The 15,408-nt window shown below is 57.0% G+C and overlaps 1 protein-coding gene across 8 annotated transcripts in view; it reads right to left on the bottom strand.

The window, feature by feature from the left end:
• VAV2 (vav guanine nucleotide exchange factor 2) overlaps nucleotides 1–15,408 on the bottom strand; it is a 168,385-nt gene that overhangs the window by 53,566 nt on the left and 99,411 nt on the right. For 7 of the 8 annotated variants that reach the window (XM_049114365.1, XM_049114367.1, XM_049114366.1 and 4 more), the window contains exon 4: nucleotides 11,039–11,107. In XM_049114365.1, the coding sequence (XP_048970322.1) occupies nucleotides 11,039–11,107 (69 nt within the window). Of the gene's footprint in view, nucleotides 1–9,355; nucleotides 10,464–11,038; nucleotides 11,108–15,408 lie in introns of those variants that run through there. The other variant, XM_049114369.1, reaches the window with a different exon arrangement.

Genomic DNA, 15,408 nt, shown 5'->3' on the forward strand with positions numbered 1-15,408 from the left:
AGACCAGGCACATTGATGATATCCTCTTCCAATGCATGAACATAGTATATACACAACATCTACTAGGTCTTCTTTCATTTTTCTCCACGACATTTTGTAGTTTTATCACAGAGATTTGGGATTTAGACAGTCCGGGGCCACTATGTTCTTCATTTTTTTCCCCTCTACCATTCTCTCTCCTTCTGGGGTTCCAGCTACACCTGCGTTGGACCCCTTGGCACAGCCCCACGTGTCTGAGGCTCTGTTGGCATTCTCTTTCCCCTTTGTTCCTTCCGCTGAACGACCACTAAGTCCGTGACTCCCTCCTTTGCCATCTGCCATCTTCTATTAAAGTGGATCCAGTGACCGTTCCTCTCAACTATCATGCTTTTCAGTTTTAGCATTTCCACTTGGCCCTCTTTGTAGCATCTATTTCTCTGCTGAGCCTCCCCATCTGTTCATTCATTTGGTGCATCTTTCCTCTAAGTCCCTGACCATGTTTATAAAAGCTGGTAATTGCAGCAGCGGAGTCATCTCCAGGTTGGTTCCTATTGACGTGTGTGTGTGTGTGTGTGTGTGTGTGTGTGTGTGTGTGAGAGAGAGAGAGAGAGAGAGAGAGAGAGACTGTGACTTTTTTCTGTTTCGCTGCAAATTTGATGACTTTGTATTGAACACCACACATGATGAATGGTAAGTTACAGAAATTCCATTATTTCTATCGAATATGGGTTCTAATAGACCACTACCTTGGTTGGACTCAAACTTCAAACTCTGTTTTCCCAGCAATGAGCAGCAACTGCAATGCTGCTGAATTCAGCCTCTGGATGCTTGGATTTCTTTTTTATTTTTTTATTTTTAAAGATTTTATTTATTTATTCATGAGAGACACAGGGAGAGGCAGAGACACAGAGGGAAAAGCAGGTGCCTCACAAGGAGCCCGATGTGGGACTCGATCCCAGAATCACACCCTGAGCCAAAGGCAGACGTTCAACCACTGAGCCACCCACGTGTCCCTGGATGCTGGATCTCTTTTCTTTCTTTTGGTAGAAGCCTTGGGGTCTTTCTTGTGTGTATTAGTTTCACGGCCAGACAGGGATTCAGGTGGAATCTCAGATCTGGGGGTTCCTGCTCTTTGGTCCCTCCCTTCCAGCATTTTCCTCCTAACTTTCAGGCTTCTCCACCAGCCTTTGCTGTCTCTCCTCTGACACCTCAAGCTGGCAGGAGTGCATCTTTCTACCTGGAATGGGCAGCGCCCTTGGGCAAAGGCTACAAACTCTCCAATCCCATACCCAAGTGAGCACCCCCTGAAGTACCTGGGCTTCCTCCAGGTCAGAGGAACATGACACAGTCCTTCCCCACTCCCTGTACTCACAGAAGGGATGGGACCACACAGACGGAGACCCTGGGAGTACACCCAAGGTGGTCACCCCAACGCACATCTGCTGCCTCAATCTCAGCCTGTTTCCTTCCTCAAAATCAATAAAGACAAGGAACATTCGTCCATATGGGATCCCTCTTCATGCACCCGTCCCATTCACCTCTTCTGATTGACTCAGGGCCCTGTGGCTAAAAACAGGCAGCCGGAAACACGAGACAAAGAGCTGTGTTCTGGGGTCTTAACTTGCGACAGAAAAATCTAAAAAACGCAGACACTGTCCCTTACGTCTGCTCTGTAAAATGTCTGTTGCCCAAAGCCTGCTGAAGACCAGAGAAGAGGATTGCTGGTCACCTGCCCATGATGGCCTCGGGTCCCCGCTCTGGGGGTCCTCCCCGCACGGTCGCAGACCACTCACACACCCAGGCTCTCTATGTTTCTCCTTCTTTCACATATGAAAACGTTCTCCCAAACGTTACTTAATTCAGGCCAATGAGCACTAAGAAACCCAGGTTTGTGCATATTATTTGAAATTACAAAACAGCTGTCCCACAATTTCGCTTCATGCATGTCCCTCCTTATGGAAGAGGGACCGGAATAAAGGCAGCAGCAAAGAAGTGGGTTTCTTCTTAGTTAAAACAAAATTAGTGGGGCGCCTGGCTGGCTTGGCCGGAAGAGCATGAGGCTCTTGATCTTGGGGTCATAAGTTCGAGCCTCACGTTACTTAAATAAACTTTGAAAAATATTATGAAAGTAAAACCAAACACGTTTGATGAAATTGGCAGCTAAGATAAAACACCTATCAGATTTGACTGGTTAAATCAACACCTCTCCTAAGACTGATTCTCTGCCAGCAACTTGACCATGGTGTCTGCCCTGTGCTGTGCACCTCACCTTACAGGTGGGGAGACAGGGCAGTGGTCAAGCCTGGGATGCAGATGCTTCTAGAATGCAGTGCTGTCATCTGCATGGGGCAACAAGCTATGGTTCCCAATAGTTCTGACCCTCCGGCCGCCACCAGGGGCGCAGGCATCCCGCGGTCACCTTGCTTTTTTACCAAAGGGATCATCTCCAAAAGTGAGTTTCCTGAACAGGGTAGGGGGCAGGTGATTCGTCTTCAGCATCTGTTAAAACAGATGAGAGTATGTCATGACCAGCTGGGCCCAGTTGCACCTGACGGCTGTGGCTGTTGGACTGGAGGAAAAAGAAACGACGGATATGTTTGGGGAGGGGGGCATGAGGCCCATCACATGTTGGACTGTCCTGGAGTGCAGCACACTGACCAGGATGGAGATCCACCTGTGGGAGGATCCTGGCCTCTGGTCTCCGGTGACGCAAGCCTCCTGTTGTGTCCACCTGTGAGCCAGCACCCAGATCCGGGGCCTGCACACAGTCCTGTGGAGGGGGGCTCCCACTGGGGCCTGGCCCACAGGACCCAGCCCCAGCCCAACTTCCCACAGTGGTGCAGAATCCGACAGTGCCTTCTGTATCAGCAGAGATAATTCCATGATGCTCCATGTAGCTTTTGTGTTAGGTGGGCCTGATGACACTGATTCTTGGCCAGTCAGTCCCTTGGGCCAACACAGACTCCTGTGCAGCTTCTAACTTACCAGAGGCTACACTTCACAGAAACCCCAAGGTCTGCAGCTGCACGCTAACAGCCCTTGTCAAGACTGGACGAGAAATGTCAGGTCCCCTGACACTACTCAGGGGCACACCGGGTCGCCAGTGCCAGGAACTTGGCTGGCAAGTCCCCCTGTCCCGAGGGGAAGCAGGCAGGCGAGTCTGAGATGGAGCCTCAGCCCTGCCAGCGTCTGGCTCTGTCACTCTGGGCAGGAGGACCTGAGTCTATTTCCCCATCTGTGAAGGAGAAATAACCCCAACCTCCTGGTCAGGTCGCTGGAAGGGCCAGCCATAGGGAAAATGACCAGCACAGCATACAGCAGGTGCTCAGTAAGTGGCGGCGGTCAGCCACCCCCGAGGGAGGGGAGGTTCTGCGGGATGATATTTAGCACAGGGACCGGCACTCAATCAATAAATAAAACATCATCGGCATTAAGCACGTTCAGATTTTCAAACACATGAGCCTGGAAGTCCAGAGGCCGGGTGTCAGCGCCGACAGGGCTCACAGGGCTCAGAGATGGCTCTTCCCTGTCCCACCACCCGCAAGCAAGCTCAGGGACGGTGCAAACTGGGCAGGTAGGGGGAGATCCGGACCAGATGGGAAAGGGCAGGTGAGTGGCCAGGCCCAGGGCCAGACCCACGCCCCACAGACACCCCCTAGGTTCTCCTCCTCCAATGGGAGTGGCCCTGGCCCCCTCAGCCCCCACTCGCTGCTCCGCTAGGGGTTGGGGGGCACTGATCTGCCCTCCCCCTCACCCTCCGGATCATCTTCTCGCTCCTGCTGTTATCCAGTAGACAGCTGCGCTGACAGATGCTAAATCCCGACCATTATTTTCGTCCCCACAATGGCCCGCTGCCCCCCCCCCCCCCAGAGGCAGATACCCGCCTCCCCTCCCACTTCAGGCCCTGGGGCCTGGCCCCGGAAGCCTGGCCTGCCTGCTCTGATTTTGTTACAGAAAGTCAGCTGCTCCGAGAGGCCGGCGCCCCCCGCCGCCACTTCAGGAAAATCAAAGAAAGGCGAGCGAGGTGCCTGCTTTCAGCCTCGGGCACACCCATGTCCTCTGTGGACAGAAACCATCCCGACCGATGTCACAGATGTGAGCGCTGGCCCCGGGCTGCTGGGCCTGAAGCTGGGACGCGGGACTCCAAGGCGCTGTGAACTTGCTACTTGGAAACCAAATCAGACGTTTGCTGACCTCGATCCATGCCAAGCAGCAGAGGGGTGCCCTGGTGGGCCAGAAGCAGCCAGTTGTGGGCCACTCTTCCTACAGCGGGGCCCAGACAGGGCAACAGAGTCCCCCAAGGTTGCCAAGCCATGTGGGAGTACACAGAGACCAGACCATGGCCACCAGACTCCCAGAGGGAGCCCTGTGTGCCTGGCGCTGTGCTCCCTACTAGAACTCTCTTTTCCTGGGGTGCTTTCTAAGCAGCACAAGAGCATCCACAAACCCCTGGGCTGGGTCATCAAGGTAAGGTCCAGAGGGATGTCCTGGGCCACAGCAGCACATGGCTCAGCCCCTACACCATCATGTGAACTGTGCTGTGTGACCACAGGCAAGTCACTGGTCCTCTCTGAGCCTTTATCTCAACTGTGGAATGGGGGCAGGGCCACAGTTCCACAGTGGCCATGTCGTGAAGGCTGAGACGATAGGGCCAAAACCCCAGCACAGGGTCTGGCACTTGGGGGACATCAGCTTGGGTCCTCAGAACCTCCCTGCGACCACCGTGGGGCATGTCCCCTGTGCCAGGGAGCAGGGCTCAGGTCAAGCAGCCTGAAATAGGAGCTAAGTTCTTCAGTATTTCTTAAGCACCACTGCACATGAAGGAAACAATGTTATAAGTCTTGGGGACACCTGGATGGCTCAGGTTGTGATCCCCAGGTCTCCGGATCGAGTCCCGCATTGGGCTCTCTGCATGGAGCCTGCTTCTCCCTCTGCCTGTGTCTCTGCTTCTCTCTGTGTCTCTCATAAATAAATAAATAAAACCTTTTCTAAATGAATGAATGAATGGCCAATTCTTCATACTCCTAACATCCCAGGAAAGTGGACAGTGTGCTTCAGAGACGCCCTTAGCAGCCACAAGGTGAACCTCCCCTGGCCGAGCCCAGCTGGTCCCTGCTTCCTTCTGGGACCAAGGAGACTATACACATCTTAACCTCCCCCCACAGGGCTCCCCCACCCTGTAGACTCTGTTAAATCAGGCCACAGAATCACTGTGACCACCTGGGTCCGGACCCAGGTCCCATCAGGTATTAAAAATAAAAATTTGGGCGGCGGGGCAGCCCGGTGGGGCTCAGCGGTTTAGCGCCGCTGTCAGTCCAGGGCCTGATCCTGGAGATCCAGGATCAAGTCCCACCCACATCAGGCTCCCTGCATAGAGCCTGCTTCTCCCTCTGCCTGTGTCTCTGCCTCTCTCTCTCTCTCTCTCTTCGTGTCTCTCATAAATAAATAAAATCTTAAAAGAAAATAATTAAAAAAAAAATTGGGGCAGCCCGGGTGGCTCAGTGGTTTAGTGCCTACCTTCGGCCCAGGTCATGATCCTGGAGACCTGGGATTGAGTCCCATGTCGGGCTCCCTGCATGGAGACTGCTTCTCCCTCTGCCTGTGTCTCTGCCTCTCTCTCTCTCTGTCTCTCTCTGTCTCTCATGAATAAATAAATAAAATCTTTTAAAAAATAAAAATAAGTAAATGAACAAAAATTCACCCAAGTCTCTGCTCTATCTGCTGGCCTGCGAGCACCTGAGTATTCAGCAGGGCAGGGTGGCAATGGGGCATCTGCTCTGCATTTGTTCCTAAGGGCCCCTCGTGCAGACACTAGGGCAGAGAATGAACCACCCAAGGTCAGGGTTTTAAGGTCACCTCAGTCCCAGGCCAGCCAGGGCAGCACAGGCCCACGGACCAAGGGGCCGAGATGTGCCAGGAGGGCAGAGTGTGGGGTGCAGAGTGCTTGGCAGCCAGTCCCACCGGCCGTGGCCAGCTGTCTCCACAACCAGAATGAGAGGAAGATAGCAGGGGCCTGAGTACCAGGGCAGGGTTTAGACAGACTGCCCTAGGCCCGGCCTGTCCTGCAGCCAGCTCTGCAAGGCCAGGGGCCATCAGGCAGCTTGTCCAGATCACAGGGACAGGAGAGAGAGGCCAGGCTCCAATGCTGACTGCCCCACCACCGGACCACAAATGCAGACAGGGTGACTTTGGGGGCAGGACCGCAAACCCCGAATTCCCCGAATTCCCAACAGAGGCACAGCTGAGAGCCAGACTCTCCTGGGACCCTGGCCGAAAATAAGGCAGTAACCAGTCCAGACAGGGTGAGGGAAAGTTCCTCTAAATCACACTTTGGCAAATCTTATGCTCCTGCAAAGTGCACTTTCAGCAACATCTCCCGGAAGCCCTCCCAGTCTCCTGGTCTGTCAGGGTCTGACCCCTGTGGATGCCCCCCCCTGGATAGGGGGTCCAGGGCAGGTGGCCTGCTGACTCACACAAACCCAGTTCAGATCAAAGCTCCACCCCTCTGTGGCTGTGTGCAGGCACCCCAGCCTCTCAGAGCCAGTCTCCAGTCCAAAGGTGGGGCCCGGGACCCACCTGCAGGGATCCTCGTGGGAACAACCGTGTGTGCTCGACAGGGCTGGCTTCAGGCCCTCCGTCCGGTGGGTCACGTCCAGGCTGCACCTCCCAGGGCCCACATGAGGATGGAAAAACCATCCACAGGGTTTGGGGCACCATGTGCTGCCAAGGACACCCCAGCTGGGGACTGCACAGGACTGGAAGGAATTTGGCCACCCTGCTTGCTGTACAAATGGAGCCTGGAGGGCCAGATGAGCAGCTCGGCTGCAGGGAAGCTGGCCCTTCCTAGAGGGCTGTGCCCGGCTGTCACCACTTTCATAGCCCAGAGCCAGGGCCCTGGAGCCATAAGACCACAGAGCAAGGGGACAGCTGCACGCGCGCAGGGCTCCCCAGACCTGCACCCGCTACCGCCTTCCTCCACCAGAACCCTCCCTGCCATGGGCCTAAGGACAGCGGCCTCCCAGGCTGGCCAAGGAGGGCATCCACTGATGCCTCCTCTCTGGGGGGCTTTCCTTCCACCTTCTTCAGGCTGCAGGGCTGGTGGTATCCTCTAGGGGGGTTGAGGAGGGACTGCCCGCCCGACATGGTTACAGGCTGTTGTTTGTTTCTGCATCGTCTGATTCCAAACTTGTCCCCTTTGGAAAAGCAATCCTTGGGGACGAACAGCAGACGTCCTAAAGCCGCCCCCTCCCAACCCAACATGAACGGCCCCACACATGCAGGCGTGTGCGAAACACTGAACCTTCACATGAGTGGCTGGAACATCTCTGAAATCGGGGACAGTTTTTGAACAAGCTTTCTTTGAGGCTGGGAGAGACAGATGGGCAAGGACGGCGGGGTGGGGATAGGCTGTCCCTTGGATGAGGGTCCCAGGCGAGTGCGGCCATTGTTCCCCATTCCCTGCCTGTGGGGACCCCATAGTAGACCACCACTCCGCCCCTGTGCACCCCGCCTCCCTCCCCAGGGACAAGAAAGACCCCCCCTCCCACCTTGCTGCAAGAAGACGTCCTCGTGCCCTTGAAAGAGCGTCGACTTGGGACACTCCCTCTACATTTTATGCATCTTAAAAAATTATCCCAATGACTCTAACATGACACATTTAAAGCTGTGAAGTCATTTTATGATTCAATAAAGCATGCAGCTATACATTTATGGATAAATTATATCCCCTGCCGTGCCACAATCACATTTGTTTAAGCCCGAAAATCATTCCGACTCCCGAGGAAGTGACGGGAGACGTAAGCAGCAGGCTTCTCAATCATAAAGCTGTGGATCCTTCAAGCTTGAAGGGACCCACATGCCATCGGCTACTGCTTTCATTTCAGAGGCAGGGACATGGGCCCCATGAAGGACCCGGCGGTGCCCCGAGGAGGATAGAACATCGCCTTTTCCGCTGCTCAGCTTTGAATAAGCAGGCACTTGCCTGCGTGCCTGGAGTGAGTGGCATTGTGTCACCCGGACAATCGAAGCCCCTTGAGAAATGTTAGGAGCGAAGCCAGAGCTCAGGTCATGAAGCCCCAGGGTCATTCAGGTGCATGTACAGCAGAGAAGCAGCCTGAGGCCACATGCCTGTGGTCTCTCTGAGCTCTTGTCCCACGAGCTCCAGGTGACCCCCCAAGACAGGAGCCTCCATGTGTGGGGGCATCGTGGCCTCCCCTCACAGCTGGGGACCAGGCACCTGCCACACAGCTCTGCCCTTCACGGCCTGCCACCTGTCCCTGCCTCCTACCCCCAGCAGGGGTGGCTGAGCAGAGCTGGGGTGCCCTGAAACTATGACCCCTGCAAAGCCCCCTGTCCTAATTTGCGGCAAGAACCCCCTCCATATGCTCCTGATTGCAAAGCAAAGGAAATGTGTAGGCTCCAAATCCCAAAGGTACTGTGTCCAAATGCCCGGAGAAGACCGCCCCCAGAGCACGACCCCCAACACTGCTGCAGACACACACAGAGGGGGCTGGTGAGAGAGAGCCGAATGCCTCTCCTCCCAGCTCCGCGGTCAGTGACAGTGCCCCGGGAGCTTGAAATAGGCCATTTAAGTGGCAATATCTCGTGTTAATTTTTTCAACCAGCTGCTCTATTATTTGATTATACATTATTCAGTGATCTCCAAAGTGAGCTTAGAGCACTTGAGAACATAATGTTAGTCCAGCAACATCCATTCAAACGTGGGAAGGGCTCCCCCATGAGCTCCTAGAACCACGTCCTGGATCCGAGACCCATGCTGCCCACACTGGTGCCACCAGCCACGTGTGGCTGTGAGCTCACAAACATGAGTGTGGCCAGGTGAACTAAGCTGTGCCCATCAAACTAAAAAAAATTTTAAGATTTTTTGTTTAATTATTCATGAGAGAGAGAGAGGCAGAGACACAGGCAGAGGGAGAAGCAGGCTCCCTGCAGGGAGCCTGCTGTGGGACTCAATCCCAGGACCCCGGGATCACGCCCTGAGCTGAAGGCAGACGCTCAACCGCTGAGCTGTCCAGGCGTCCCTGAGCTGTGCTGTCAACATCAAACATGCACCAGACCAGACTTTGTGCCACAGAGAAGGCAAGCCGCTGGGTTAATGACTGGTCATGCTGGCTTACACACAGAACCAGGCAATATTCTGGATATAACATAATATAATAATTTGCATATAATTTTCAGTTAAATAAAAACACATTATACAACTAGTTTCCCCTACTTCTGTTTCTACTAGAAAATCTACAACTGCACATGCGGCTTGCGCTCTAGTTCTCCTGGACAGCACTGCCACAGCCCTTTGGGAACTGGGTGGAAAGCCATGATCTTGGTGAAACAGGCGGAGGGGAACCACCATCCTCACCCGAGGGCTCATGGAGCGTCCAGTGGGTACTATGCCCCCGATGATATCACTGATGGTCTTCCCGAAGCAGTGTTATCCATAGGGAAACCAAGGCAGAGGTGGTATAACATGCCAAAGACCATGAAAGTAGGAGGTGACACGTCCCAGGCTCCCAGTACATCCGACGGGACAGCTGTGCTGCGTGGGACACAAGACGGGGCGGCAGCAGAATGGGTGGATTCTCCTGCACGGCCGACACAGCTGCTCTTGGTGGCCCAGAAGGGGTCATACACTGTGGAGCCGCGTCCTGTGGGCTGAGGCTGCAGGGCTCTCAGTAGCCAGCTGGGGACACGGGGGACGTGAAGGCTCTGGATGCCCGCAGTAAGAACCATCTCTCTGAAGCTGGTTCAAAAGGGCCCCTCATGGGAGACCCACATGATCCCATGCTCCTGGGGTCCTAGGAGGCGGCAGGTGGGCCTCACTCTCCCTGACGTTCCCAGTTCCTGACCCTGAGCCAACGCACAGAAGGTGCTCAGTGCTGAGTCGGCAACGGAACAACTGACCGGATCGCAGTGTCCACGGCAGCACGTGCACATGGCCATCCCTCACCGGAGCCCCGAGGACACACCAGCTTCCCTGCCGGGGAGCCCCATGTCCAACAGCCTCACAGCCACTAAGCATCCGAGGTCCAGGCAGCTGCTGGCAGGACCCTTCAGAAGCACAAGTTGATCATTGCTTCAGACATCTGGTCAAGGGCCGAAGGCAAAGAATCAGCCGGCTCCCCTGGAAATGTCACTGCTGGCTCCCTGTCACGGCCTGGTGTCCAGTCCGTACCCCAGCTCCCACCTCTTACTGGGTCCCACTCCTGATCTGTGCTGCAAGGTGAAGAGGAGAGGGCCGGGGAAGCCCTCCTGGGAGCAGCAGCCATCTCACTGCAACAAAGCTGTGTCTGCCGTCAAACAGGAATGAGGGGTCCAGGCAGCAGAAAGCTGGGACAGGTGGGGGGGCCAGGTCAGGAGCCCCCAGGAACCACCCCAGGCCCTGGCCAAGCTCGTTGCTTCTCGGGCCTCCTCACCTGCAGGAAGCGGGCACCCTGCCTCCTCCACCCTTCCACCCCTCCTCAGGGAAGCTGCCCGGGCCCTTCTCTGAGCAGCAGCTGGGTGATCTTACCCCAGGCCACAGCGGACCCCACAGGGCCAGACCTGCCCCTTCAGGAAGAGCCACTGCCCCAGGCTTCTCTTGGGTTCCTGGGGGCTCTGAGCCTGGGAGCGTGAGGACGGAATGGCGGAGTCCTCAGAGACAGAGCGACACCAGTCTAGGGCCACGGAGAAGGTGGGAGATGCCCGCTGTGGCTTTGGGCGGCCTGGTCTCCGTCCCTCGCCTGCCCCCTCAGGCCATGAGATAGCCCGGAACCCACAGACCACCTTTGCTTGTGGCCCACACTCCAGGGGCCCAGCTTCTCAAAACCCCAGCTCTCCCCGCCCCAGCAAAAGCTGGAGAACCTTCCAGAACATGAAGGGAGGCTTGTCCGTTTGAGTTCTCTGTCTCTTTCTGTCGGGCCTGGTGGAGGCCACGCCACCACCAACCATGGAGAGGCCCCAGGCAGGACGGCAAGGTGGCTGTACCCACAGTGGGGCTGCGACTCTCCCATCCCCCGTCCCCATCCCTGTCCACGTCCCCACCCGGGTCCCATCGCTTCCTTACTCCGCCAGCTCCTCCAGGCTGCGGTAGACATCGTCGTCATTCTCGGCGGTCTCCTCCGAGGGAAAGGGCCTGTGGAGAGAGGACAGTGGCGTGAGCAGGTCTCCTCAGTGCCCCAGGGCCGTGCAATTGCCAGCTTCCGCCTGTCTCGTGTAAGCTGCCCGCACGGCAGAACCAGCAGGTAAAGCGTCTAGGGTGAGGGTGGCCCAGCTTAGCCTTGGGACACTGGAGGTCACCTCCGTAGGCACCACCACCTGCCCCCGGCCCTGCTGCCCACGAGGGAACTGGGCCAGGGACAGCAGGAAGCTTTCGCCAGTGTGATAGTCCTGCCTCTGCACTTCAGGGGGCCCCCCAGCCCCTGCCACATTCCTCTCCCTCAGCCTTGTGCCTGAGGAGCCATCCACACATCTCTCCTGCCATCTGTCCCACGCCACCTCCTCTCTGGCCCCTGAACCTGCATCCGCCTCCCAACAAAACCACTCCTGACAAGGACGAGTGATCTTCGCTCTGTCCAATCCTAAGGCTGATTTCATACACAGTGGACACCTGCAGAGGGGCGAGGGACAGAGTTCCTGGGGGTGACGGGGGTGCGGCTTGGGCAGCAGGACAGGGCAAGGGGCACTCAGGTCAGGCGGAAGCACTTCTCCTTGCAGGCCTTGTCAGGGCCTCTCACGTTCACATTGTATTGAGACTGACCAGCTGGCTTCCCTGGACTCAAGGATCTTTATTTTCCAATCCCATGGTTCCGTATTCGGGGGTGCCCAGGGTCCCCGCCAATGCTGTCAGTCCCAAAGTGCATCTAGGACAGAAGGGGGGCGATGGGTCAGGAAGCTCCCCTGCTGGGCTCAGGGGGACAGAGCCCTCAGTGTCCTCAGACCAAGTGTCCACCTGGGTGGCTCAGAATGTGCTTTTATCCTGACAATCCCTCTCCAGGGGGATGAGCCCCCTGGAGAATGGAACTGCGAGCCCAGTTCATTTTTGTCACAGCCAAAGACAGATGATGTCAGATGGCAGGGGCCAGAGTGGGGGGAGGGCACCCCTGGCTGTGGGGGACTGACCCCCAAGATGAGACAGGAATGCAGGGTGCCATGGCCCATCCACACTGCCCCCGGTCCCCTGCCCCACCCTGGCCCCCAAGACCTAGCTGCCCCCAAGATTTAGTTAACCCCCGGCCACGTGGGAAGATCTGATAATGTGCTCAGCCTGGGGCTATGTTCTCCCAGCACAGAGCCTGGCACCAGAAAGGCACGGACAGACAAATGGGTGGGACAGATGGATGGCTGTCTGGGAGGACAGGAGGGACATGGCCTGATTTGTGGGCTGATGGACCGGGAATGAGACGTGAGGGGAGGAGGGGAAGAGAAGCTAGGACATCGGGTGGGCTGCAGGGTGGATGGGCAGACAGACAGATGGACGTCAGACAGTCTCAAGCAGTTTTTCCACCTTCTCCCAAAACAACAATACACATCAGCCCCAAAGCAGAGCCAGGAAAGCATCTTCAAGGAGAGCTTCTGAGCAACCACATAGAGGTATTCAAGTCACCCAGTTTGACACCGGGTCCCCAGTGTGCACAGAGGGCGCCGCACGGGGCGATGTTCCCACTTTACCTTAAAGCCAGAGAGGACCTAGATCAGGGGTGACTGTGGTCACGCTGCGGCCAGGACTGGCTGACCATCCACACCCCCATCCCCCTGCATCTACCCCCAGCCCCCCACCCCGTGCTGCATCTACTCCCCTGCACCTCCCCCAACCCCTGCCCCCCGTATCTGCTCCCAGCACCTACCCCCATCCCCTGCCCCCATATCTGCCCCCAGCACCTACCCCTATCCCCTACCCCATGCTGCATTTACCCCCTTGGACCCCCAGCACCTACCCCCATCCCCCGCCCCCCATATCTGCCTCCAGCACCTACCCCTATCCCCCCACCCCGTGCTGCATCTACCCCCCCAGCACCTACCTCCCACTCCCCTGTCCTCCTCCCTGCCCTCCCCCCACCCCGACAAGACATCCTGACCTGAACAATGTCAACCAGCTGCTCTTTAGGAGGAGAGGACAAGAAGGAAGCCCCACAGAACAGTCTGCGCAGAAATGACCGCGGGTTAAACCCCAGAGCGGGTCCCCTGGGCCTCCCTCGCAGCAGGATGGGCTCCTCCTGTCCCATCAGACCCTTCCTGAGCATGCACTTCCTTGTCCCCAGCTTCTGGGAAGCCAACTTTCCCACTCGGACCACCTCGGAAACGACGGGGACACCAGGGCCGGAAGCAGAACAGCGTCAGGCTGTGTCCACTCCGCCCGCCCAGCTCCCCAGCACCCCTCCTCCCGGAGGCAGTGAGTGCAGGTCATGCCGCTGCTCCCCAGGAGCACCCTCAGTCTCCCCTCCCCCACCAGGACAACCTCAGCATCCAGCAGCTGGAACTGCCCCCTCTTTCCGCCCCGGCTCGATCCCCCCACACCCTGGAAATCAAGTACTGGCCAGAAGCCAAAACAGAGATCCCACGACCTCTGTCACCTTCATTTTACAGGAGGCCTTGTGAGGAGAGCGAACAACTGAGATCCGGGTTCGAATCCAGCCTCACCATGTGGCCCTGAGCAGGGTATGCTCCCCCCCACCTCAGTTTCCCCAACTGTAGAATATCGGTAGTCACTTGAGATGAAACAAGGTAACACAGTGCACCTCTGAGTCCTTCTACCCAGCGAGTGTCCCCCACATGACAGCTGGGTCGCCCTCCATCCCTCTGAGTGGCCCACCCCCAGAGCCCCTGACCGGTCCAGAATGCAGACACAGGCTGTCCCCGAGGTCCCCACAGCCTCTTGAACAACAGCTCCAGGTGCCGACTCCTGGAGACAGGGGACCACGGGGTCGGCACCATCCCTGGGTCCCCCAACCCACCCCACAGACTCGATGCCTCAAGGAGTGTCCCCCAGACCCAGAAGTCCACACTCCGGAAGGTGAGAACGCTTCCCGGTCAGGGCTTGGCCCCGACGTGGGTATTCAGGATCACCCAGCACCATCCCGGGACCTAGGCTTCCGCGTTCATTCTCCTACATTCTGCAGGCCTTCAGATGAATGGGATCCAGGAGGGTCTGGGACACATCTGACTTCATCCTTCACCTCAAGTGTTCAAGAAGAAAGCAAATTCCGACTCACAGAATAGAATGCTCCATGCAAGTGACCTCTGAAGCCCATGTCCACCTGCATGGTCGCGAGTGTTTCTGGTCCTCCCTGGCCGCCCTGGTGTGCTCCAGGGACAGGTGAGGGCCAGCACCCTGGGTTCCCATGCTGGAGGGTGAGGCCAGCCCAAGGCCCCCAGCGAGCAGACTGGGCCCCACAAGCCTGGGGGTACCTAAGCACCCGGCACTGCCTGCAGGGGACAACCGCCATCCAGTATGCCTGGGACCAGGGAATGTCCCGGAACATGGGAATTTCAGTGCTGGCCACCTAGTCCCAAATGTGGGAGACCAAAGTGCTTCCATATCCAGCACTGGCCCTACCCTACGTGGGCAGCTCACGTCTCTGGCCAGGCCTCAGTTTCCTATTCTGAAACTGGCCTCAGAATGGGGTGCAGTGGGGCTGTGGGAGGGCCTGGCACCAGGTCGCCATCAGGGTCAGCTTCATCTCCCCAGGTGAGCCCAGGTGAGCCCAGGGGCTGGTGGGAAGGAAGTGGCCAGCGTGGAGGGGGCGTAGTGGACAGGGCAGGGGGCAACACCCCCTTTGGCACCAGCTGGCCAGGGTACCCGCAGCCCCACAAACTTGAAAGGCCCAACAAGAAGTGCAGCCTGGGGGCGATCCCTGGGTGGCTCAGCGGTTTAGTGCCTGCCTTCCGCCAGGGGCGTGATTCTGGAGTCCCAGGATCGAGTCCCACAGTGGGTTCCCTGCATGGAGCCTGCTTCTCCTTCTGCCTATGTCTCTGCCTCTGTCTCTCATGAATGAATAAATAAAATCTTTAAGGAGAGAAAAAAAAAGAAGTGCAGCCTGGAGGACCTGACAGGCCCGTTTAATTATTGAGAGAGTCACCTGGGTGCCGCCTGCTAATTGGCTGGGAGACCTTGAAGCACCAGGGTTTCCTTATTAAAAACAGCTCTCCTACTAACAGCCCTGATTGTCAAAACAAGCCGACGGATCTCGTTTCTCTTCTCAGCCCGTCACCCCACCCAGTGTGGAGAGGCCATCGCATCAGGGGGCAGCGCCGGCTGGTGTACCCCACCCACGTCCACACCCGGCTCAGGCTACATACACCTAGTGTTGGAGAAGAGGGCGATCCACGCTCCGCATGAAGGCCACACACGGCCGGAGGGTGCAGGGTGCAGAAGGAAAGGCTCCAGGCAGGTGGGCAGTCCTGGCCTGGGGAAATCAGGAGGGCTTCACAGGAGGT

The sequence above is a fragment of the Canis lupus genome, chromosome 9 (genome assembly GCF_003254725.2).
Source record: "Canis lupus dingo isolate Sandy chromosome 9, ASM325472v2, whole genome shotgun sequence".
In the NCBI taxonomy this organism is placed as follows: Eukaryota; Metazoa; Chordata; class Mammalia; order Carnivora; family Canidae; genus Canis; species Canis lupus.